The 27,318-nt window shown below is 34.9% G+C and overlaps 2 protein-coding genes across 3 annotated transcripts; one reads left to right on the forward strand and one right to left on the reverse strand.

The window, feature by feature from the left end:
• Positions 1–179: 179 nt before the first annotated feature.
• On the reverse strand, positions 180–7,329 carry LOC145562865 (uncharacterized). Its single transcript, XM_081623286.1, has 6 exons — positions 6,506–7,329; positions 6,021–6,232; positions 1,444–1,720; positions 1,267–1,352; positions 1,057–1,148; positions 180–970 (listed from the first exon to the last, which is right to left on the reverse strand). Exons 1-6 carry the CDS (start codon positions 6,983–6,985, stop codon positions 705–707), a joined length of 1,413 nt encoding a protein of 470 aa, XP_081479412.1. The 5' UTR covers positions 6,986–7,329; the 3' UTR covers positions 180–704.
• A 15,681-nt stretch (positions 7,330–23,010) lies between these two features.
• LOC145564547 (uncharacterized) lies at positions 23,011–25,254 on the forward strand. 2 transcript variants are annotated; one of them, XM_081624829.1, is made up of 3 exons: positions 23,011–23,392; positions 23,504–23,588; positions 23,694–25,254. In XM_081624829.1, exons 1-3 carry the CDS (start codon positions 23,375–23,377, stop codon positions 24,830–24,832), a joined length of 1,242 nt encoding a protein of 413 aa, XP_081480955.1. In that variant the 5' UTR covers positions 23,011–23,374; the 3' UTR covers positions 24,833–25,254. The 2 variants fall into 2 exon arrangements, with proteins under 2 accessions (XP_081480955.1, XP_081480956.1); XM_081624830.1 differs by having other exon boundaries at positions 23,306–23,392; positions 23,482–23,588; positions 23,694–25,253.
• Positions 25,255–27,318: the final 2,064 nt, after the last annotated feature.

Consider the following 27,318-nt stretch of genomic DNA (forward strand, 5'->3'; position numbering starts at 1 on the left):
TTTGCCCCGATGCGTTGACACAATTTCATTTTTAAAGGTCTCCCAATAGCATATCTATGTTTTTTCTTTTTTTTTCTTTTTTTTTTCTTTTTTTTTTTCAATATTAGAAAATCAGAAATCTATTTTGGTAAACTTCAATCATAATGGTTCATAGACGATACAGTTAAGAGAGTAGAGACTTTCCTTTAAAAACTGAAACGATATTTTATTAGTGCTAAAACACAAGAAAGCTTGCACAAACAACGACCAGAAACCTAATCATTCCAAGCAAAGCATGTATTTGTACAAATAATAACTTGCTCATATGATATCTACTCATTTTTCCGAAACAGAACCTAGTCAATAGTCATACAAGGGCAAACAAAAGTCCACAGACTTTCAACCTGCCTAGGAATTCTCAGGAATCCCATCCTCAAACAACTGTATCACATCAGAAAGTTTTGGTACAGCGAGTTATTTAGCAAATTACACAGGAATAACTTCATCTTCCGCCAGTAGAGCTTGTAAGTTACCAAAGCTGATGTTTCTAAAACTTCCTCTGAAAATACAAGTAATGCAAAACCAAAGTTGCAGATAGAGGAACACAAAGGCGAGAGGGGATTCTGCATACTCAGCCGACAACTTAAAATACATATAGTCAGCTGAGCAGAGGAGTCAGCTATTAACTCTACTCTTTCACCGGTTCATATAATAGCTCCATGCACTTATCTCCAATTGAAGTTGTGGGAGACAAAAAACCTGTAATCAGGATGATTGACATTTAGAAGCCGGAGCCACTCATCAGCAGCTTGCAACAGGGAATTGGCCTTCTGAGAATCATCGACTCCATTTTGATCCCAAACGGAGATTTTAAACTTATAAGAAGCCATACCGAATATAGGCAATGGTATCTTAAGACCTATACTAAAGCCCCCATTTGGAATCTCCCTTGGACAAGAACTGTTATGACTTTGCCACTCACTCTGTCCACCTGTAAAAAATTGGAATGCCATCTCATCAGGCACAGCAGAAGAGAATAATATACTATAGCCAGTTTCAAGAATTATTGAGACATACCACGAAGAGGTGTTGAGAGGGAGTGAAACGTCAAAAAGCAGGAATCCAAGTTCTGGAGGGTTGGACCAGTTGGAATTCTGTATATTGGATACCTTTTTCCAAAAAAAAAAAACCAGTAAAAAGATACAAAGATCAGGTAAGCCGCAAGCTAAAAAAGTAACATACTACAATTTCAAAACATGCAAATTGAAAAAACTGGCAAAATCATACCAAGCAACAGAAATCCAACTTGAAGGCGACAAATCGCAGCTCCTGTACGTTTTTAATTCCGGGAAACGTGACGCAAGGAGCGATATCTGTAGATATTTAAGTCCAAATTAATTAAAGTGAACAAGTAATTAAAAGTTTAGGGAAAGAATAGTATAACATATTAGCAGAAGAACCAACCTTATCAGCCAATGGTTCCCTACTATAGGGAGGATCATGCTCAAAATATTCGAAGGTAAGAACACCGGGAGAATTAGAAAATTCTCCTTCATCGCTAGATGAACCGTTGAAGGGCTTATATCTCAGTGAAAGTGCCTTCATATCCTGTAGAGTAGACTCTGCAAGATCCTGCTGATTCCATGCAGCAAAATTGCAAGGTCCTCTTTCTGTTTCACAATCACTGCTGCCATCACTACAAGTTTCTCTAGATGACTCATCACTCTCCTCCCCAGGCATTCTGCAACAAACTCAAAAGATTATCAAACATTTGAGTAAGCAAAAAATAGTGTGCAAGGGAAACATTAAGACCTCAAAACAAGCATAAACTAAATATGTATTGAACCAAATGGCTTGGTCTGTAACTGACTGTTTTGCATGTTATAGAACAACTCAATACATTAATGAATAGCTCTTCAATTCTTTAAACACAGAAAGGTTGCACAAATTCGAGCCCAAGCTCAATCAATAACAGCTTTTCTAGTCTCCTCCAATAATAAGTTCATAGCTTTTCCAATTATTGATTATTGGAGACTGGAAAAGCTGTTATTGAAAAGCTTACATCCCAAGAATATTGAAGGTGTAAGCATAGCTGAGGCTTAATCATTTGTTACACATAATGATCAAATTGGTGCAAAACCAGGCTGTCAATCTTGACCTTATGAAGCACAAAATGATGCCCTAATCTGAAAGAAACACATGAGTTGGATCTAGAATAATTCAACTTTTACAAACTCCCTCTGTGCTAGCTCTGCTTACAGTGTGCCTAAGTGAGCTATGATTATAAAAATGGCAATATAAAAGTAATACCTCCGTTTCTTTATGTTCTATTCGATCCATGGTTTTAAGAAAATTTTGAAAAGGGTGAGTGGGTGTGGGTGTAGGATAAAGTAAGAGAGAGGGTGTAAAGAAGATGAGAGTATAAAAAAAGTGAATAAAGAGTGAGGAAAGGTGCAATTATTGTATACCTAAAATAGAATAAAGAAAAATGGATGGAATATACGAATGGACAAATATGAAAAGTGGGTAGAACAATTAAAGATCATAAGGAGTATTAAGATTTCAAGGCTCCTCTCAGCTTTTCCTTAAAAAATTCTTAAACATTCCCATGCATTAGGCACCAAATAACCAATATAGTCCACAATAAACATTCCAAGCTAGCTTAGACTTTGTCTAAAAATAATATCCTTAAAAAAAAGAAAGTAATTCAGAAAAGGTATCATTCAATTTGTTGTGGAATAAATGATGGGAAAGCCACCAAAACAACCATACTATGCAAGTATGCATCTAATCATATATAGTGACTCAAAATAAGCATCAAACTATATCTGCAACCAAAAACAGTTTAAAGCTAAAGAATAAAGATACACTTTACATAAATAATAAGAGGTAAAAAAAAACAAAGAACAAGGAGTTTAGCAGTTTGTAGAGGTGCTGAAATTTTCTTGAATTTTGGGGGAAGAAGCCTAGGGGGTCTTCTTCCACTAGCAGGTTTTTTCGGAAGAAACTATTTATTCTGGTGTGGATGGCAGGCAGGGGGGGGGGGGTAAACAGATTCATTAACACAGGAGAACATTTAATTTGCAAGAGTAAAAAAAATTCCTATCCACAGCTTTACATTATTCTAAGATAAGCAATTAGGCTTGGCTGCTCAGGTGTCTATCTCACAGAGTAACACCAATCAAAAACCATATAGTGCCTCCAACTCTTTTGCATCAGTACGAGTTAAATGATTGGTCAAATGATGTCTACTAATGCTTTAGCAGCTCTAACTGTGGAAGTTAAAACCCTGGCAATTCCCCTGATTCTCATAGTGATACAGTAAGTCATTAAGTACCATACACTCCCACTGAGAGTGATAGACATGTTAACATCAAACACAGATGGAATTTAGCTGCAGCATAAACATGTTAAGACACCACTTTAGCTAAAAAGTTAAGGATCTTCTTTCAAAATTACTACACGAGGAACCTATAACTTGAATGTGGTGAATATAAAATTTATAATCACGCCTTCTTTTTCTAATAACATCAGCATCACATACCATCTCCTTTCTATTTAGAATATGGCCCCAATATCTGCATATAATGTTCACCCACTAACAAGGAACATAGATATAGATTAAACATCAACTTCATTCATACGTAACCATATCCTTCCTTTGTCCTTTAGGATTGCTCCATTTGCCTTAGATAGCATCTAATTAATAACAGAATGCTTCTTAATCAAAGAGTTACTTTTAGCTGTATCATTATTCCCAAAGTACATGCATTACTTTTAATATAAGAACATTTAATTTTGAGAAACTCATAGAAAGGCCCTTGCACTAAACCACAGCTTCATAAATGTCCTCAAAACCCAACTAATTGTACTTCTATGCCATCTAATCCTAAGAATTGTTTGGCTCAAGATGCTAAAGAAAGAGAAAAGGGGTAGTTCTCCTCATTTCCAGAGTTTGGCTCACCTTTCTTCTTCCCCTAGTTTGACGGAAGGAACAAACTCAAAGTAATTTCCCTATGTACAACCCCAACACCAATTTAAAAAAAAAAAAAAAAAAAAAAAAAAAAAAACACTTTACTTTCATTTCAAGTTTTTGATTCTACATGAAAAACTCTAGAGCATCATATGCCAAGTCAGCCAAGAGCACCAGCCACATCATTAGCAACCACCAACATTGACACCTAGAGAGCCAACACTCTCCCATTGCCAAACTTATCCTTCTTGCACAGCAGCAATCACACCTTTAGCCTTCAGAGCCACTACTTCTCCAACCTTCCAGCTAAGACTAATGCCAACCACACCTCTAAACTTTAAATGACCGTTCTTCACCCTCTCCCAACTCCTACTAAACCAAAACAACTCTGACCTCTCCCACTAATTATCCTTCGAAGATTTTAAAGAAGAATAAAATGTTATCCTGTTCAAAAGAACTGTAATAATCAAAATGCTCGGAGAGCATTGTCCCAAATCCAACTATGTACAGGTTGATACAATTAAGCATGTAAAGCCATTTGCATCATCTTCGTTTACTCTTTTCTGATCTGGCAAGCTTACAAACAACTCTCACATTGCTAAACTATTAGGAGAGAGATGCTTGATCCTTTCCTGGCTCTCATAAGACCAAAACAGAGATACTTGGACAAAGAATGGATGTTCTCCAAAAAGAATGAAGTAATCCTCCTCACAATGGGAACACCTACAAGTTTATCATGCGATGAGTGTTCTCCAAAAAGAATGAAGTGCTACACCACACTATAGTAACTTCTACAATCATCTTCCACACATACAATGACTTCTAAAATTATGTATGCCGACATTCAAGTTACTTCCAAATGAAATAGATCCCTTATCCTCAAACATACAATTACTAAAATGACCTTGTGCATTCAAATTTAAAGCACCCTATTTTACCTCATCTACATTTATACAAAAGAAACTTCGTATCCACTATGCTCTCAACCAGTGTAAAAACCTAAGTAAAGGTAAAAGACTCATCACTAACAAATACACCAGTGAAAATGTTTGCTTCAAAGATAAAATGTTAAAATTTTCAGTAATCTAATTGAAGTTTTGAAGAACCATCAGCAGTTGGCAAAAAATACATAGCTCAAGCTCATTCAACTTAGAACCTAAATATTTTTCAGCACACTGAAAATCTAGCAAGATAAAAAACAAAAACACATACAAACTGCAAAGAGAAAGAGGGTGAGAATTAAAGATTAATATAACTCGTGGTTGGTGAATACAACATAAATTTCATGTCTAGAATAACTTTCCCAACAACTGCTTTTTTATTCACTGATGATCCTAACTTCTTTGAAAATACAATCTAGTCCCCAGGCCCTTGGAAATGGAAATCCCTCACAAAAGAGTATGGTACTCAAGGCTTAAAGTTTACACAGAGCAACACTACATTAATAAATAGATCAAGCATAACCTTTCCCTTCAAGATTTCATCTTCAGATCATAAAGCAATTGCTGGATAAGCATAAAAATTGTAATAAGAGATAATTGCAAATACATGTTAAAATGAGCTACTCAGTACTCAATACTATGCAATTTTTTTTTTTTCTATTTCTTTAAATCAATGTTCAAGATAGTGCTTTGCTACTATTCATAATATCCACTACATCTTGTTTATCTCCTTTCCCATACGCATGCTTCACAATTGTTGATATTCCTTCCAGATCATGTTAGCACTATAATCAGTATAATGTAGCCATTCATATCTGCTCATAATATGTACTTCTACTGACCAAAAGAATAGTACTATCAATTATGAGTGTCTTGAGCTCATAACCATATCTTAACGCATCAAAAGGCTCTGTATTCTCTAATCTAATGAACAAGTTTTACTACTTATTGTCTTTTGTGGAAGGCTAGAAAAAGCATACTAGATAAGTGGGCAATTTTAGTTCCTAAACACACAAGCCTCAACAAACTTATGCATAATCAAATAAAAACAATTTGATACGGAACATTCACAATATCAAACGAAAGACATTGACATAAGAAGCAAACAAATCAAATAAATAGCAGACCTGGTTCTTGGGGAGGGCTTTGATGGGTCTATGTACAACTGAATGCCCGATAAATATGGAACATAATACTGCACAACAGAGTCACTACCATTTAACAAAAGCGGCACGCCTGCCCCATACGCACTCCACTCCTTAAACGACTCCCAGAGATCGCCAAGCACGAAGTACAGTCGAAACTCATCATCCTGAGTTCTCCATCCCTTCATGCTCGTCTAACATAAAGAACAAATTTTCATTACTCAATCAACCAACACTTCAATCTACAAATACTATCCAACACAGAAATTAACAGGATAATTCAATATAAACCCAATTAATCAACTAACACAATACCCAAAACCCTTAACAATCAAATTTCACACTCCGATCAATTAAAACTTCACAAATCACCCCCACATTGTATCAACACCTAACAAAATCAGATCTAATTTCACTTGAATCAACTAACAAAAACAACAAAAATCCAATTCAAATCAATTCCATACCTTAGAGAAGTGTTGAGCAGGGACAGATGGAGTAGTATGCTCCAAAAACCGATCCAAATTCGTGGAATGCGACGACGACGACACCGAAGCACCCGGTGTCGTCGTAGTAGTCGCAGTGGAAGCACAATCATCAGATTCCACTCGATTCTCTGACGACGAAGACGAACTCTTCACTCTCTTCTCCAACTGCGGCTGATTACCCACTTCCACCGCAACAACCCCCGATTTCTGCCGCCTCTGCTGCTGCTGTTGCGCCGACAACTGCGCCTGATTATGGTGGTTATGATTCTGATTCTGATTCTGATTATGATGTTTCTCTTTCCTAATCTCATCTCTTTCCTGCTGCTGCTGCTGTTGCACAACAATCTGTTGCTGTTGCTGCTGCTGTTGCTGCTGTCGAAGCTGAAGTTGCCGTCGCACCGCCGGAGGATTGTAGAACCTATCACCACTACGACTACGACCGTACGACGCCGTCGACATTTTTTATTTGATTAATAATTAATCAACAGAAAAAAAAAACACAAATTTCCCAGAAAAATCGAAACTTTCACAACCCAAAATCTCAGATTTCGGATTTCCTCTTTCTCTCTCTTACCCCAAATAAAAACTAGGGTTTTAGCTCTTCTTCTTCGGGTTTTCTAGGGTTTCGATGAGATTAGTTTCAAAATTAAAATACAAAAATTAAAGAAAACCCCAAAAGGCTAAAAGATTTAATTTTTATTAAAATTTTAATTTAATTTTTATAATTTATGGAGTCGTTGCAGAGGAGAGAGAAAATGGTGGAATTTTGTGTGGGAGTGATTGTTGTTAGAGACGAAACGCCGCGGACAAAAGAGGAGAGAGAAAGAGTGGAATTATCAGACTCACTTAGAAAGGTTATGGTGTGGTTGAGTCTAGAGTATTCTACTATGGTACTCTTTTTTTACCTAGATTTTGATCATGGGTTTAGATTATGACACGTGTAATGTTGTGTGTTTATGTGGTGAAAATTTGTGTGGTATTGTGGGGTCCAGTTGAGATATTAAGTTAAGTTGAGGAAGCTTCTTAGTTATTGGTTGATTTTTGATTAGGGGGGTAATTGCTAATTAGGTGTAGTTAATGACTAGTGAGTGAGTGTGCAAATATGGCTAAGAGTGGATAAGGGTTTGGATATTGGTACCATCTCACTATCAACTCTAAAGAAGTAAAATTGATATGGTTTTTTTTTTTTTTATAAATAATTATTATTATTTTATTTGAGTAAATCCTGGTGGTGATCAAAATTCGGGCCGGCCTGGGCCTTGCTAAGAAAATTCATGCCCAATCTGTTAAAAAGTGTTGGATTTGTCGGGCCTAAATGAACCTTTTGAGCCGATTCGAACTTTGATAATTAAAATTGTGTTTTTTGGCTTGCCCAACTGGCAAATCGAGTCAGGCTTGTAAGTCGGGTCATAATTGATCACCCCTCTAGTAAACCCTTTATTATTCGGTTTTAGAAGAACCAAAACATGGTCGAAGTTGCTCTAAGAAGTGGAAAGTTGTCTTTTTAAATTTCAACCAATCTAGATTAATCATTACTTAAGACTTGTTTGGTTGAAGTAGAAAAAATGAGAAGTGAAGCTTTCTAGGAATTACAAGTTAAGTGAGTAATTTGGTTGACAAAAGCTTGGTGAAATGGGGGAAGTGTAATTCCTATTAAGTTCCACTTCTTATAAGATGTAGGAATTTATTCCCTCCGTCCCTAAATTAGAAGTCTATTACCCTTTTATTACGTGAGTAATAAAATGTTAGGAATAAACTTCTAATAAAGAGACGGAGGGAGTACTTATCTATTGAAATCCAAATACATAAATTAGAAAACTATATAGAGATGATTAAGTCCAAAAAGTCATTTTCTTTGTAAGAATTTTCATCAATATAAGTGCATTAAGTATGATTATGATTCATTAACATCTACTGGTATTAAATTATCTTTCAAGTACGTGAATAATATGATTTGATTACGAGTATGTGACATCTTTTCTTCCCCATTTCAAATCAATTATACTATATAATTTTCCTCTTAAAATAAGGTTCTTAAGAAATGACTTTATTTACTACTATATGGAGTTTTAAATGTATAGTATTCTAAATTAAAAAATGACCTTCCTAATATAAAGTTTTAAAAAGATGATTTTTTTCATATTAGGCTTAAAGTTCTTCAAAAGAATGACAAAACTATGTGTTATAATGTGAATTTTCATCTCACTTATGGATGAAAATAATCTTTGTTTACAAGTGTTTTTTTTCTTATGAAGTGATGATGTTGATTTTATGGCGTTTACAAAATTAGATCACTCTTTAATTTACATGGTAATACACTAATACTATTGCAATCCTCCTGTTTTATTGGATTACTTTACAATAGTTAATAAGTCGTGTATTGGATTAAGACGAAACGAGTATAAGTTATAACTTCGAATTTTCTCAACTGGAGGTTTTATTTTTTATTTGATTTCTATTTGCTAGCTAGAAATAACTTTTTATGCTTCGCAAAATCAAAGCATCTCATATCTTCATTAATGTAGTAATGGATCTACATGAAGTATATTCTTTATTTGATATAATGATCCTCTTATATAAAAAAAAGTCTTAGCGCTAATATTGACACTTGTTCGACACATAGGGTTGATTGTTGACATTATTGCCAAAAGGGAAAGGGAGGAACATTATGTAACATTGATGTACAAACATTCCTATTTATTTTTTAAAGTAAGTTATTTTTAATGAATTGAATTTATTTTTGCTAAATTAGAATTATTTTATGTATTTTTTTTAAGATGAAGTAAACCGGACCTTACTTTATTATTCCACGTAAAATTATAGTATTCGATTAACATTAGTCAAGTATCTCAGAATGTCGTGATTAACATTCTTGTTTTGTCCTCCTAACAAATCAACAAAATAATAAAAAAGTAAATTAAATTGATCAAACATAAACTAAAGTGAGTAAAATAAAAGTAAAAATGACCAAAATAAAATTGAAATGATCTAAATGAAAGTAAAATGAGCAAAATATAAGAAAATGCCTAGTTCACTTGTTATTTGGTTAAAATGAAAGTAAAAAAATGGAAGAACTACAACTTCCTTGCAAATCTAAAATTCTTCAAAATATATAATTTTCTATAAAAAAAAAAAAAAAAAAAAAAAAAACAGTATTCCAAGCCTTAGCTTCCTTGATAATTCATAGTCCACATGAAATTTAATTATTATAATTCTCCGTTGTACACTAAACAAGTTAAAACAGTACTTCGTACGTTTCATATGATTTATACTTCGTACAAAGAAATTTATTAGTTTTCGTGAAAGTATAAGAATTTATTTTCCAATGCATGTCGCCACCAAACAAAAACTTAAGGCAATCAAGGTACGAAATTGCTTTTATTGTATGAGCTATGAAACTTTGTTGTCACTCAAAGAACTTCACACTCTCTTCCGCAAAACATAATTGTAGAGGTGACTATTATTACTTGTGGTACTAACTACTAAGTGTTAGTTATGAGAGTAATGGTTAGCTGTGAACAAGCTACTAACTACGAAAATAGATACTTAAGTGTGCGTATTTGGTAAAGTAATGGTTGAGACAAGTTGTTATCTCCATATATAGTGGAAAATAAACGAACAACTATCTCTTAATTTTCAAAAGCTACCTTCACCACTAAAACTATACAACTACTACATTAAAAACAGTCAAATGTATGTGTAATTTAGCACAATATAGGATTTTAATTTGGTCAAACCATTAAAAGCTAAAGGCCTAAAGCTACTCAAAAATCACTATTAAACACGCCCTTAATATAAATTTCAATGTCAACCAAACAAGCAATCAATCGACATTCTACAATTGTGACCCAATCTGCTCTAGAACCCTACCTACACTATATCGTCTGTCTGAATTGAAAGAAATGTAACAATCTGAGCAACTTCAGTATGTAATTGGTAATGTGAGGTTATGTGACATGTGACTCCACCATTTTGAAAATTAAATAAACATAAACAAAATTGATGCTTGTCAAACCCCAACTACTTATATTAAATATCTCTCCCTCTCTTTCCTCCAGTTGGCTTTGACTCATTTACTTGTTAAAGAGAAAAATAAAATAAAATTATCCCCACTATTTTATTTTATTTTATTTTTAACAAAAATACAATAGTAACACGTGCAGTTGTGTAAATCAAAATTGCTACGTTTCTTTTTATGGAATTAAATTTACATTATTTTAAGAAATACAAGTATATGAACATTGTGTATAATTAATTAATAGTTTAATACTGTTATATAAACAATATTTTTCAAAGAAAGAGATGTTACCATTGAAAATGTGGTTTAGATAAGAGGGTCCATTGGCACGATTACAAACCATGAAATGGCTGGCATCCACAAAAAACAAAGTCATGGACATGAAACATGATATTGTTAATAAGTGATGACATTATTTATTTAATTATGGGTTTCTTCCACTTCTTAAGAAACACAAAACCACACTATAGCAAGAGTTCCTTAACACACTATAGCAAGTGCTAGGATGTCATGCCAACATGTTTTGTTATGTTATGATTATAACTTGTGGGGCGTTATGATATTTTATATAATTCATCTGTTTCTTAATTGTTTAACGATATTTATATAGACTACTCTTTAAATGTTTAGCTACGAGCTAATAAGTCGAATCAAGGATATTTTTACTATTTCAATTGATAATTTTTTTTTTACAATGTACTATTATGTTAACTTTCTCTTTTAAAATTTTTTTTTAAAAAAATTATCTAATCTAACCGAGTTGCATATATTGTATTAAAATTAGTTTGGTTTTCTTGTAACAAATTTGTAATTACCAAGTACCAAAATTGCCGAAGAATGAGTAGATGATGTCATTTAAAAAAATAAAAAATAAGCATATACACCCGGGTGTAAGTGTATCGGGTTTTTAATCACTACCTCCTAGGCTCCTACCAAAACCTCCATCCCTAAACATAGTAATTCCTTCCCATCCTCTAGCATTGATATTCTTAATCCTAACACTAATCATTGGACTAGCTTTATAGATTGGAAGAGTAGACTCTTACATAATCGGAATAGGTTATTAAAAGGCTATATCATACACTTGACACTATTCAACATCTCATCACATACAAAATGAATGTGAAAGTTTGTCATTTGTTGGGTTTGGCATTTGTAAATTGTAATTGTAGCCTCGAATTAATTGGAAACTTGTGCATTCGAACTCTGAATCACAAGATCCTCCTAGAATATTCTTGTGTAAGAAACAAAACTGCTTAGATACTACAAACGTACCAAGATTACTTGATAGTTGATACTACTCGTAGCTGTCTAGTGTCTAGGAGTCTAGCTAGGTTACATATCTAAATACTTTCGTATCAGACATATGGTATTAACTCTTATGCCTTTGGTAAATCAAATTTTGAAATTGATCTGAATTATAAAAAAACGAGGAACACTTTGAGGTGGGAATCTTTTACTTTTTTTCTATTATTACTTTTAGTGTCTAATCCGTAAATATCAGATCAAATAAAAAATAGGGAAAAAAATAAATTAAAATATGATATTTCTTACTTCTATCATGAAAGTAAATTAATAATATGTACTACCTCTGTTTTTTATTATGTGCAACAAAAAAATATTTTATGTCTCACAAATAATACCCATTTGTTGCACATGATAGGAAACGAAGGTAGTATAACCTTACCCATAAATTGAATACCATTGTATATAAAAGTCAACCACATCACTTAATTAGGATCCATTATTCCAATTTAGTAAATACATTTTGACCATAAGTCACAATATTCCATTGTTTAATGATATTTAATTCGAAGTATTTTTTTGTGAATTTTTTATTGTATCATCACAAAAAAAAAAAAAAAAATTACAACTAAAAATTTGTAAAGAAGCCATCCTCTTAGGCCACTTCCATTTTATTTTTTTTTGAATTCTAATACGAAGTATTAATTTAACAAACCAAATATGAGAACATATTAAAATCATTCTCTTTTAGCTTTTCTAACCAAAGCTCCTCAATCAAAAGAGGCTTAAGAGATATATTCTAGTAAATAATCATTTTTTAAATTTTTTTTATTTTTTTTTATAGAATGTATTAATATAATTTTTTCTTGTCAAAAAAAAAAAAAAATCAATTTTATATTTTTCTAAATTTTGAAAAAACCATGCAACTAAATAACTAATGTTTGAAAATAGGAATAATGTGGTCATAAATGAAAAAGACAACAAAATAGATTTTTTGGTTGTTTTGTCCCAATTGATTCAAGCAAAGTATAGCCACCAATTATTTTGTATTTTTGTCCTAAAACAATAAAAATGATTTATTTTAGTGTATTAAATTGTGGGAATCGTGTGGTGGCAAAGGTTTTCAATTGTCACGTGCCTTCTTTCAATTATATTTTTTTTACACAAAAGGGAGCATTCATTATATTAAATCATAACGGCCATTGCCAAGTTTAACAAAAGCAGGTTAGAGAGGCAAATAGTAGTCAGCCAACTCAAAACCTGAAAATTAGTTACATAGAAAGTAGTACTAGGAATAGAGCTAAATATAGTGTATGTAGTTAACCAAAAGAACCCTGCATGAAACATTGAAGCGCTTAAGATAAACAGGAGATAGCCTCAGCATCATAGGAACTAGTTCTGAGCTTGATAATCTGGGATTACAGCAGCATATTGTTCGAAAATGTCAGCAGGGGGGTAGAAGTAAGTCTCTTTCTCCCCTTTCTTCACCCTAGCTCTGCCAATATGAGCTAGAGAATCAGCAATCTGATTAGCAGACCTTCCAGCATGAAAGATAACCACATCCCAGTCACGAGAGAGAAGAGAGGCAACATCTCTAATAATATTACCAAGGTCATGATCTTTAAAAGCTTCTGGATTTTTCAGCATTTTGGAGAGAGTGTCAGCATCAGTTTCAACATCAAGGTGCCTAATTTTTCTCTTCCATGCCATAAGAAGACCTTCCCTGATAGCAAGTAGTTCTGAAGCTGCAGCAGACATGGCATTGAAGTTGATAGAGAATCCTTCCTGCCAAATGCCCTTAGCACACCTCAAAACAGCACCTCCACCAGCATTCTCCAGACCCACCCAAGATCCATCAGTATTTAGCTTGTAATGACCTGTCTGGGGGGGAGCCCAGGTTCTGCTAGCTTTGGTTGAAGTTGAACCAGAAGAGGAACTAGGAGTATCCACCTGACCATCCTTTAATTTGAGAGTAAACATATAATCAACCAGAAAATTGTTAAAAGTCGATTGAATAAACAACATTTTTTTCTCGAAGATGGCCATATTCCTTGTTTTCCAAAGGTGCCAAATAGCCACAACAAAGATAGTTTTCCATTGAGAATCATTTGATAAATTGAAAACAAGCCAATCATAAAGATTAGTATTGAAAAACTTGCTGAGATCAAAAGAAAGAGAAGGGAATTTATTAAAAATTAGAGACCAAAAAGCTGAGGAGTTAGGGCAATCTCTGAAAATGTGTATAGAATCTTCTAAGGGAGCCTCACATCGAATACAGATAGGATCAAAACAGTTAATCTTCTTTTTTAAGATACTACCAGAAGGAAGAACATCCCTAATCAAGTTCCAAGTTAGCATCTTATATTTATAAGGCACCTTGATTTTCCACATGCTTTTCCAAGAAAAAGAAGAGAGAAAGGAAGGAGTATTATTAATAGGGGGATAAGTGGAGTTGTAAGCAGATTTTATAGTAAATTTTCCAGACTTATCAAGGGTCCATTTCAATCTATCAGAAATTTGAACAAACTTGGGAAGGGGGTAGGCAAGAATTAAAGAACATATGGATGAAGGGATGATGTGTATAACATCATTAAGGTACCAAGTATTATTCCTAATAATATTAGAGACACGCCAGTGACCTCTAGAGTTGGGAATGTTAATATTTGGAAGTTTGTAGAGAGGGCAATCACCAATCCAATGGTGGAACCAAAGGGAGGTGTCTTCCCCATCTCCTATATGAGTAATAATCCCAGCCTTTAGAATATCCCTGCCAGTTAGAATATCTTTCCAAATGATGGAATCAGTAGGTTTAGCAATGTAATCCATAAAGTTACTATATTTCAAATATTTACTAGATAAAATTTGAACCCATAGTTTAGATGGTTGAGTCAAAATTTTCCAACCTAACTTAGCCATAAAAGAAAGATTCCATCTCCTTAAGTCTCTTATTCCGAGACCTCCTTTAGCCATGGGATCACAAACAACACTCCAATTTGTTCTCGGAATATACCTAGATTTATTGACACGATTCCATAAGAATTGTTTACAACTTTTCTGAAGTTGATTCAGCACACTAACAGGAAGAATATTGGTTTGCATAAGATAAACAGGGTAGGAATTAAGGACTGATTTAATTAAAGTGCACCTACCGGCCATATTCAAGAGTTTAGCTTGCCAACCTTTAATCCTAGCACAAGTCTTATTAAGAAGGGGAAAATAGTCTAGATGACTTAGCCGTTTGTGACTAATTATGATGCCTAAGTACTTTCCAAAGTTGGTAGTGTTGGTAATATTACATATATCACAAATAGATTTTCTGACATTATAGTCCATTTTCCTAGGAAAGACAGCAGAAGACTTCTGAATATTAATAGCTAATCCAGAAATGCATTTAAAATGATTAAGAACTTCCATCATGACACTTATATTAGAAGAAGACGCTCTACCGAAAAGGAAAACATCGTCGGCATAAAAAAGGTGAGAAATACTAACATTCTTAGCAATTTTAATAGGCAACCAAGATTTATCACTAACTTTAGCTTGAATCATGCAAGAAAGACGGTCAAGACAAAGAACAAAAATATAGGGGGAGAGGGGATCTCCTTGGCGGATTCCTCGAGAAGGAGAGAAAGACTCCGTAATCTCACCATTCCAAAGGAGGGAGATGGAGGGAGTGCAAACACAACTTAAAATAAGATTAACGAAATTAGAAGGGAGATTTAAACCACATAGAGTATCCTTAATAAAACTCCATTCCAAACTATCAAAAGCTTTCGAAAGATCAATTTTAAGGGCCATTAAGTTTGCTTTTTTTGAAGCCTTATTAAAGTGATGAGCTACCTCCTTAATAATAATAATATTTTCCTCAATAGTTCTATTAGGAATAAAACTAGATTGAAAAGGGCTAATCAAACTATCCATAATAGGTTTCAAACGATTTGAGACACATTTAGTGATGATCTTATAGATGGTGTTACAAAGCCCTATAGGTCGAAAGTCTTTCATAGAGGTAGGATGGTCGCATTTAGGAATTAAAGAAATATAAGAGTCATTAATGGCTTGAGGAATACATCCTTTAGTAAAACAGTCACTAACAAAAGAAGTAATAGAATACTTTAAAGAATTCCAATTTTTTTGAAAAAAGATAGGTTGTAAACCATCCGGTCCCGGGGACTTAATAGGATCCATTTCGAAAAGAACATTTTTAATCTCCTCCAAAGTAGGAGGCAAATCAAAATCAATAAAAGAGGACTGATCAATATTTTTAGGAAAAACATACTTGTTTAAAAGAGAGTGGTTAATAGGCACACTTTGGAAAACATTAATGAAATAATCCCTGGCCATCTGTCGAATTAGAAGCACATCAGAAATCCAGTTTCCACTAGAATCTTGTAAAGATAAGACTTTGCTTCTGGTTTTTTTTATATTAGCCAAAAGGTGGAAATATTTAGTGTTACAATCAGCATTTTTCCTCCAATCAAGGCCTGCTTTTTGAGCCCAAATGATTCTTTCAATCTTATAAATATGATTGAGCTCCAAAAGCAAGTCTTTTTCCAAAGAAACAAGAAAAGTCGAATAGTTTCTTGATAAAGCAATTTGGATACCATTTATCCTAGCAACTAACCTTTTTTTTTTATTAGTAATATTTCCAAAAATGTTATGATTCCAACTTTTAATGTTAGTTAAAAATTCATCTCTTCCTTTAAGGAAATCAAATTGGTGAATATTCCAATTATGAACAAAGAAGGAACTAAAGTCAGGATGTTCCAACCAAGCTGCTTTACATCTAAAAGGAAAGGGGCCACCTTTGCATTTATTAAATAAAGAAATAATAATAGGGCAATGATCTGAATGAGTTCGAGCAAAGTGGATTACCTGAGTGTTCGGATAGGTATTCAACCAACTCGGATTTCCCAAAGCTCTGTCCAATCTTTCTTGAATTAGATCCAAACCCTCCCTTGCATTATGCCAAGTGAAGGGGTTCCCAGAAAAGCCTAAATCCACCAAACAAGCGGCGTCGGCTAATCGATTAAGATCAGAACACTAAGATTGCCTAAATCTCAGCCCTCCCGATTTCTCGGACTGATTAGTGACCTCATTTAAATCCCCAAGAAAGAGCCAAGGGGTATCATCAGGAGGAAGATTATTGCGAAGTTCATTCCATAGCCTGTGTCTCTCAGAGGGAGAGGAGGGAGCATGCACGGCAGTTAAAAGAACCTCCTTACTATCCGGAGAGAATTTGAAAAGGGCATGAAAATAATTTCTAGAAATACCCTCCTGATAATCAACAAGTTCAATCGAATTCTTAAACATCAACCAAATTCCCCCTCTAAGGCCATTAGGATTTATAAACTTAAAATCATCAAAGCCAAGTAATTTAGAAACTTGACTAGCACGATTACCATCACTTTTAGTTTCTAAAATAATAAAGATGCTAGGATTATGAGCGGCAATAACCTCCCATGCATGCGGAATAAAATCATTCCTAGTTGCCCCCCTCACATTCCAGAGAACAATTTTCATATTAAGATTTGGATAAGAAGGTACCGGGTTTCCCATAGAGAAAAGAGGATCAAATTTGTCCCATTCCTTCCAAGACTCTTCCCGATTCATCAATACAACATCGTGCATCTTCAGAGGAACTATCATGGAATTCACTTCCCTGATAGTGTTCGTTGTTTCCCAAAAGTTCAGCTCGACTTGTAATCCCACCACTTCTTTTTTGATGGTGAAGATTTTCATATGGTGTTCGGGACTTTCGAGGTCGTGCTCGCTGTTTCCCGACGAGAGAGGGATGATTTGCGGGTTTCGAGGAGGAGGAACCAGGTCTTGGTGGCGGTAACTCGGCCACTGGACTTGTTGTTGGTGCCAAGGTCGAAGAGGAGGTTGGGGGATTGAGGGTGGAGGAGTTGGAATTGATGGTTAGGGAAATTGTTTCGACATCAGCTGGGTTATTTGGAGGAGAGTATTGTACATCATTGCAATTTTCTCCGGGGTAGGAGACGTCTCTATCGACGACCATAAGAGTGGTGATGAGAGCGGTGGAGTTGAGACTAGAGATTGGATTTGGGACGGGGTCATTGTCGGAGAGGGGGATGGGATGAAAGGAAACAGGGGAGACGATGGAGGAGGTGACGGAAACGGAGTGAAGGGGTGGCGCATCGATAGAGGATGTGCTCGAGAAATTGGGGTTCCCTGAAGGAAATTCAGATGGTCGAGAGATAGAGAGGGGGGTGGAGATGGTGTTCGATTCGGTGGTGGGGGCATCGACGTCCGACGGTAGCTCCGCGCCGGACATCTGGGAGGGCGAATTGGGGTAAGTTTTTCCTTGTTTTTCTCCATTTAAAGTAGTATTCAGTGTTAGGGTTTCTTTGGTTTTGTTATTCTGTGAGTTTGAAAGCTGAGAAAGGAGATTTAAAGGGAGGGAATTAGAAGTAGAAGCTTCAATTGCCATTGAAGGGGTCGACTCCATGGCTGCCAGGTGTACAAAGTTAACTGAGGGTAAGCTAATGGAGGGAGAGGAGGAAGCGTGTGGAGTAGAAGATGAAAGATATGTGGGATTTGGTTTTGTTTTTTCAAGGTGTTGCTTATCATTGTTTTTTGATTTCTTAATATTATTTTCAATGGTAGTGGTGTCTTGGGAAGAATCCAGTAAGGCAAAGGTGTTAGAAATTTTAGGAGAAGAAGATGAAACATCCAAAACTGGAGTTTTATTTTGTGAAGGTAAAACCGAATTGATTTTGGGGTGTAGTTGGGTTTTCAATTTTGGGCTTGGGCTTTGTTGATTTTTAGAGGTAGAGTTGGAAGGATTTTTCCTAGAATTTTTAACTTGGTTATTTTTTCTCTTGTTAGAAACCATGGTCCATGGTCCATAGTCAGCAGTTGAGATGGAGTGGGGAGCTAAGACCCTTGAATTAGGGGGGGTAGGAGGAATTACCATTTTTGAGATAGTGGGATTATTTGACATATTTGAGATAGTGGGATTGTTTGACAAAGTTAACACCTCTTTTGAGGTAGTGGGAGAAGAAGGAAGTTTCTCACTTTGGACAATAGCTAACGAACAACGATCTTTGGTATGACCTATTTTTCCACATGAGAAGCAAAGACATTGAATATTTTCATATTCGATATTTTGCCAACTATTAGCTACCCAAACTTTTGAGACTAGAGGTAAGGTGAGATCAATATCCAAACAAACTCTAGCATACCTTGCTCTGGTGAGATGATCTGTGGCATAATCTACCCGGAGAGGACTCCCTGCCAGAGAAGCAATATCAAAAAGAGCATCTTTGTCATAATATTCAACCGGGAGTTCCGGAAAACGAATCCAAACCGTCATACGATCAAAGGGGTTCATAGAGGGTCGAAAGTTAGGTTTCCATTTAGAAATCATTAAGTAATGATCCAGAATAAACCAAGGCCCCCCAAGAAGAGCTCTTTCGTAATCATCTTGAATTGAGAATCTAAAAAGATAAACATCCTTTCCTAAATCAATAACTTCTAGGGATCCTTTAGGCCTCCACATAGCCCGAACTCGTTGAGTTATAAAGGATGGCCGAACAGAAATGCCAAGACATTTCCCCATCAATGTAAGTTTCCAAGGCTGCCTTAGTTTATCAAGAGTTTGTTTTCCAAAAGCAACTGCTTTAGATGTATCAGGGGGAGAAATGATATCATCATCATCATCCCATTCCATAGAGGAAACACAAATTTTCCTAGCTTCCGAGAACCATTGAGAAGAGTGTTGGACTGCTTCTCTAAAAGATTGTTTATGAGTTATAGGTTGGTCATTCATTCCCCCCATGGTAACATCCTCAATGGAGTTAGGATCAGCTAAAACTGGTGGTGACTTGGACACAACTGTATCCTCAGCATTAGTAGCAACTGAAGTAGATGAAACAATAGAATTTTCAACACAGATAGGAGAAGTATCAGGGATAGCAGTAGCAGTATCCTGGATAGCCTTAGCAGTATCTTCATTTGAAATAATAGCAATATCCTCATCATGGATGACAGTAGTACTAGAATCCATCATGGTAGTATCACAAAGATCAGGAGTAACTTCCGTAGAAGAAGACTCCATGATCAAACAAAAGGAAATAAAAAAGAAAGAAAGACAAGAAAGAACAGGACAGAACAAAGAGAAGGACCTCGAAGACTGAATACCTGTAAACTAAAAACAATTTGAGAAAGAAAGCTTGATGCTTTCTAACAAGGATTCCCAAGGCCACCTTGCCTAAGCAAGGAGGTGAGTCCTTGATGACCCTTGAGAGAAAACAAGAAAGCTAGAGAGAGAAGTCATAGAAGTCACTTTCTCTTTTTGGGAAAGATATGATCTAACTTTCCTTCTTTCAATTATATAATTCCTCCTGCAACATCACTATTTATATATTTATATATTTTGGCCCTCACCACACAAAAATTGGTTCCATTTTGAAGTACATTGGAAATTTGGAATCATTTTATAGCAAACAAATGTTAAATTAATCGAAGAATAAGCTAATTTCACTTTATAAAAAAGAAAAGATACAGAGATTATAATAAGTAGATTTATTTATACATTTTAAACAACACACTTGTGGGTCTAACATATAATAGCAATATTAAAATTACTAATTTATTTTGATGTAATTAAAATTATTATTGGCTTCTCAAAATTACTCCCTGTTGTTCATTCACACTTAATTACTCCATGTGTTTTACAAAATTAATTTTAAATACAAAAAAAAGTAAGTTTATAATAAGAGTAAATTAGTGTAAGGGCCTAAACTAATTTACTAAATTGAATTTCCTAAAAAAAAATATTAAATTGAGCTGAACTGAACTGATTAGAATTGAACTAAACTGAAATAAACTAAATAGAGCTGAAATGTATATTTTATGAGAGAAGGACACTAGGAATTAAGCTGAACTAAAATTAAGTTATCTTATAAAATTGCTCATTACCATTTGTGGGCCTCTGTGGCTATTATGGGCTAGATAAACCGGACCTGTACAATGGGCTCCAATCTAAGATTGGGCTTTCTTTGTTTCTACTCGTTCAATGAGAGAAAGAGGGTGACTGTTATTGCAATTTGCAAGGAATTTTTTTTAATAAAAATCAAAACATTACCTAGCCAAATCCATTTACTATACTACTATATATTGTGACAATTCACTTAAAATATAAATTAAAGCCTCAAAATAAAAGCAAATCACTCTTTATCAACTACAATTTCAATTTTATTTTTTTTTTATTTTAGAGCTATACAAACAGAGAGACATATAGAAGAGATCATATGAAAAATTCACGTAAGGATATATAAAACTTGATATTAGTTCTATTAAGTTAAATTTTGATAATTTATAGTTTGATTAACGTCGAATTATTCAATTTGGATCAACAAATACGAGTTACTTTTGCTACATCCATGTCAAACCAGCCATGATTATGTTAAGGCTGAAGCAAGAGAGAACACCAATGCTCGTCGCAACCTCAAATAGAAGTTTCATTTAACCAAATCACTATATTCCTAAATAAAAATTTCATTAGAACACGGACGCTTAATCCACCGAACTCCATTACTTCTTTACCACAGACAGAGTTAATTCACTTTTAATCAACCATATCTCACTATATTATTTTTAATATTCACCCGTAATCAATCAAAACTACATATTTTTTTCAACTTTGATCAGCCAAATCCTACCATTTCTATGCAAAAGGCAACTGAAAATTTTATTTAAAAAAAATCAGTAAGTGAATTCAATAGTTGGAAAGTTGATGAGTCGACATTATATCTTTATTTACTTGTATTATTTGGGACCTAGTATACTGTAAATAAAGGTAAAAAAAAAAAAACTAGGACAATGAATGTTACAGATTCGACCGACCACAGTTCGAAATGGCAATTAGCATAACCAAATCAAATCCATATCTTACCATGTATGCATAAGAATCAATCTATGCAAATCTTACGAATCTAGTACACTCAATAAAAATGATAAACACATAATTGTATTAAACTTAATAAGAATTATTATAGAAAAATCTATGAAAAAGAGCATGTAATCAATCCTGCATTACCTAACAGAGGTACACTAAACTCGGCTTTGGAAAACTTTGAACCTCTGTACAGTTAGGAAACAGGGGAATTCCCTCAAGGAAAATAACACTTCCATAAATGGATAGCTAATAACGCCTTCCATTGTATTACGGAGTATTTCACAAAAAGCGACTAATAAGTTGTCATTTCACAGATCATAACTACCTAAGACAACGGATTACACTTTCATTGAGTGGATTTAAGAGTCTGTTTAAGCTAGTTTTCTCTTGGAAAACCCTCCCTATTTACTAGCATAGAAATTCCATATAAACCCCATTATGTACGACTTCCTACGTCCATAAATAATTTTTTTCACAATTTTATACCAAAACCATGTTTCCACCAACTTTCTTTTTCTCTAATTCTCACATCTAATAAATTCCTTAATATACATGTCCAAATCTAACAAGAAGATGATACGTAAACAAAAGAAGTACAGTGAAAAAAAATCACTAGTGTGAAATCTTTATACTCTTAAGAATGCACATCTATATTCTATTCATCCTTCCTAAAACACAAGTGACATCTATTTCAAGACGCAGGATTAGTCTGTCCTGTCCAAACTAGTACAGCATCAATAATAAAAGGCTTAAAGCAGTGGGAAAGTTGACATACAAAAGAAATGCTAATGTAAAACTCACAAACTACAACTATAAGATGAAAAGCTTTTGATTGTTCATCATTATAACAGTTAATCACAAATCCAATGAAAAGCCACAAAGTTGAACCGTAGATTAGAGTAAGGTTTCAGTACCACCCCATGACATGATAAAATAAGAATCTGATGTCTGCTATCCACAAAAGAAAAAAAGACAGTTTCTGACATAATAAAGCCCTAATAATAATAAATCATACCATATCACAAAGTCACAAAGTTAGGACAGTACCCTTAAACCCATATTCAATTAGGCAGCCTGAAGTATGAACGCTCCTTTTCTTATGATAAAAGGATTCCTTTAAAGTGGACATCCTTCTCTTCTCTAAAAAGCAATTTTGACCAAAATGAGCACTAGATCATACACTATCACACAACTTCAAATTACTATTCTATTCATCTTTCATTGTCTTCCCCAAACTGTGTTAGTTTTGTATTTTGTTTCCGAGTCAGCATTGGGTCGGATATCCTAAACACAGACGCTTCTTCAATTACAGTAAACATCCACCCAAAAAGAAAATTCTTTTCCACGTAAAATTAACAAAGTTAGAACATAAAAAAATCGACCTCTTTTCGATAACTATCATTCCTTACCTATTCCTTTTCGAGTTAGATAGAGACCCTATAAACCTAAACGGCAAGCGTAATACTTTCTTGTGCAACCTCTCTTTCCCTGCACCTCATCCTCTAGTAAAAGTGATTCCTTGCATGTCCCACCCCTTTCAACTTTTAAATATTCCCTCCACAAATACAAAAATGATGCCACATAAACCTTTAAACAGTTGCACACCTGCATCTCAAAGCCGATTTTGAGGTTTTCAGCATCTTTCCTCATTTCCTACAAGATGGCTTCAGGATTAGAGGTATGCCTGCATACTCAGAATTTAGTATTAGCACATATTCTCATTTTTCTATGAAATTTTGTCTACTCTCTCTTCTAAGGTTGTTTCAGTTTTCCTGCCAAAACTATGCAGAGACCTCAAATCACCGAGATAAATGTCCGCATGGATTGCAATGGGTGTGTGCAGAAGATAAAAAAGGCACTGAACAGCATCAATGGTAAGCAATTATGGGAATTTTACCTGGTTTTTCGTTTCTTTTTCTCTGAAAGAAAACCTATTTTTATAAGGACGGTTTATATGTAATAATTCTGCTTGCCTACAGGGATATATGATCTCTACATCGACTTTCCCCAGCAGAAGTTAACAGTAATTGGATGGGCAGATCCTGAAAGAATCATCAAAGCTATAAAGAAAGTCAGGAAAGTTGCTACCATCTGTTCTCACACAGAAGCACCAGATCCTAATTCCCAGCAAGCTGAACCATCACCACCAGATGGCGCAGCCCCATCATCAGATGCAGGGGCACCACCCCCAGATGGAGGGGCACAACCTCAAGATGCGGGAAACGCTCAGCCAGCAGAGCCTCCAAAATCAGAAGAAGCACCCCCACAACAGGAACCACCAAGTGATCAACAACCACCACCACAACCACAACCACCTGAAAATCCACAGGCTCAAAATCAACCACCTGAATCAAACCCTCCAGCTGAACCCCAACAACCACAGCCAGCAGACGCTTACAGACCAAGGGGTGTAGAGGAGGTTCATGAAGTATACCACAATCCACCTGAATATAGTTATCGATATGGTCATAGCAATGGGTATGGACCTGGATACAGTCATAGTTATGGTGGACACTGGAGCAGCCAACCAGGACCTAGTCATAGACACGAGCAACCCCCTCAACCTGTTTATCACGAACCACCACATCAATCTGTTTATCATGAGCCACCACCACAACCTCTTTACCATGAGCGTCCTAGACCCATCTATCATGAACCACCACCTCATCGTGTTTATCATGACACACCACCTCATCCTATCTATCATGAACCCCCATCTTGGCCTATATATCGTGAACCACAATCACGACCCATTTATCATGAGCCACAATCACGGCCTATTTATCATGAGCCACCATCTCAACCTATTTATCGTGAGCCACCATCTCAACCTATATATCATGAATCACCATCCCAACCTATTTATCATGAAGCACCAACAAGAACTGTTTACCATGAACCGCCACCTCAACCACTTCGCACGACTCACAGTTACAACATGTACAGACCATCATCTTCCATCACAGAATACCAATATGTACAATCACCACCACAACGCGCAGCCTATGGTATGACAGACCATTACAATATGGATTCCTATCGCAATAGCGCAGCGAGTAATGGGAATGTTACTTCAATTTTCAGCGATGAAAATCCAAATGCATGTACAATCGTATAGGTTCAAGAGTTTCATTGGGAATGGGGAATCCTATTTTTTTTTTGTCCATTAAGGTTGATAATTTGGAAAGCTAGTGGGCCATAGCATAACATTAAGTGGCTATTAATTACTGTATAAGCCTGTGATAATGCCGTGGCAAGAATCAGATTCTTACTTGTGATTAGAGAGGAATTGATGCAATATTCTGCCTTTCCAAGAGGTCTAACATACAGCCTTATATAAAACAAATATATAAAGAAGCATGTGCACATTTGTTTTATACTTGGGGTTGTGCTTTTAGAAGAAAAGATACTGTGTAGTTTAAAGTCATCAGATGGTCTACCTAGGTGCTTTAACATGATTGAAATGTATAAATTTCATGAAACATTTTGTAATTAAGTTATATATACTAAATGCAGAAGAAATACATGATTTCTCTACCATATAATTAATTTAGTCAGAAGCAATACATTTTTCCTTTCAGCCTCAACATATGATATAACATAAAGATTTCTAGGACACCAGCAATATATCATGATGTGCAACGAATTGTTTTTACCTACCAGCCATATAGACTCATAATACAACTTTGGCACCAATCAGCTCCAAATCTAAAATACATTCAACCCAGCCAATACCAGCACATATCAATCTACATAAGCCATAGAAGCCCGATAGACTAATTAGAACTCTTCAACTACGACATAAAAAAATAATTTTTTATTTTAACAGCAGGATTCTAACCTAAAAGATAGCCAGTAAAATTATCAGTAAACTATATAACCTCAATTGAAATCCCCTAATTTTGGGTTCCCTCACCTTCTCACCTTCCCTCACAAGCCTCACTCCAATCAACACTATCCAAACAATGAAATCAAAGCCTTAACCTTAAGGAATCTTGGCAATTAAAACTTTAACATTTCTTGGTGGACCTGAGATGGAGGTGGGGGGCTTAACACAATGAAACGGTGAATTTGTTCCAGCTAAATCAAATAGTCAAAGCTTTATTAAGACCCAACTAATTAAAAAATATCAGAAAAAAAGAATTTTTGTGCCATGGATAGCTTCAGGCCTTCAGTTAGCCAAGGGGTCTGTAGGAATAAGAAACACCATACCACAATATATGCTGCTGATTAGGTGTTTTAAGACAGGATACCTACAGTAGATCAGGAATTTCTCCCATCTGTCAGCAATGTAAGATGGACATTGTCATAAACGTTTTTGGTGAGCCTTCCTAGGTTACCTTTGTTCACACTAAGCAGCCAGCCAAGGCTTTAGATAATGGAACAACGCAGATACTTGGTTTACTACTATAATATGACAAGTAGCAATGTAACATTGCCACATGCCAGAAAGAGGTTTGTGAAAGGTTTCCTGATATCAGAAACTTGGAGCATTTGGGATGAGGAAAACAAATGTTGTAGAAGACATGCTGGACAACTTGTCTGTACACTGCACTACGGAGTTGTTTTTCTTAGAACTGGGAAACTTCTGAATATTTCTGTGATGGATGATAATTTTGTCCTTGGTATATTTAGGCATTTATCTACAAGGCTTATCTGGACTGGTTGAGCTATTGCAACTATATATCCTAGCACACTAGTAGTTTCAGTATAAAAAACTATTAAACTAATTAAGTAATTATTATCTTTTAAAATAAAGTCTTTAGAAAATAACATCACATTGTGAAGTATTAAAACACCAATAATCAATCCTAGGGTTTTAGATATTAAATTCATCTGAATAGCTGGGATTCTGGGCATATTAAAAAAGCTAAAGAAATTCAGAAAAAGGTAAGAGCAGAAAGATCACACTTGTATCTAATTCTACAAAAATTAAAGGAAATGTGACTTAATCCACTTCTTTACTCCCACATCTTCATTACATATTGATCTATATCTATGTACTAGAGCCAAAAGGTTGGTTAGGTAGTTTTGCTGGCAGAATGGCAGGTTAAGGTAAGTTGCTCAAAGCAGAGTAAGCAGACAAGGCATAAAACAATTACATACATCTTCCACTACATTAAGTGTTTCTAAGATTATGCCTATATATTAAAGCGTTGATTATTACATTGAGATATAAAACTAACAAGTATTGCTGTACTGGAATTTTATTAATTCAAACAGAAAAGTATTGGTCTATTGATATTCTAAATGATTAGATACTTCATATAACCAGTGCAATCAATATTTATAACATGATATTCTATGTAAACAAATATTATTGTAAAATTGTAATAAATTGTAATATAAGGGTTTATTGTGTAGTTATGATTGGTTGGTTTTCGTTATTGATTGAGAGATTTTTTTTTTGCCACAACATAGAAGGCCAATCAAGCAGAGGTGATGATGCTTGGTTGCAATTTTCATAAGATATGGCAGTGAGAGGAATCAAGGCAGAGGATACTACAGGACACTAATATAACTAGTTGGTTCTCAACTGAACACCAAGTTATAGTTGGTTCAGGCTAGGAGAGATAGGGAGGTGGGAGTCTATGATGTGATAAG

The sequence above is a fragment of the Chenopodium album genome, chromosome 10 (assembly GCF_948465745.1).
Source record: "Chenopodium album chromosome 10, dcCheAlbu1.1, whole genome shotgun sequence".
Classification (NCBI taxonomy): domain Eukaryota; kingdom Viridiplantae; phylum Streptophyta; class Magnoliopsida; order Caryophyllales; family Amaranthaceae; genus Chenopodium; species Chenopodium album.

Bases quoted from the DNA above. Each gene is read 5' to 3' on its own strand.
- LOC145562865 (XM_081623286.1), bottom strand. From the start codon at position 6,985: ATGTCGACGGCGTCGTACGGTCGTAGTCGTAGTGGTGATAGGTTCTAC. The intron at 1,149-1,266 runs GTATGATTTTGC...TTTTGGAAAAAG, and splicing joins AGTTGGATTTCTGTTGCTTG to GTATCCAATATACAGAATTC. The intron at 971-1,056 runs GTATGTCTCAAT...AATTTTTTACAG, and splicing joins CCTCTCAACACCTCTTCGTG to GTGGACAGAGTGAGTGGCAA.
- LOC145564547 (XM_081624829.1), top strand. The intron at 23,589-23,693 runs GTAAGCAATTAT...GCTTGCCTACAG, and splicing joins GGCACTGAACAGCATCAATG to GGATATATGATCTCTACATC.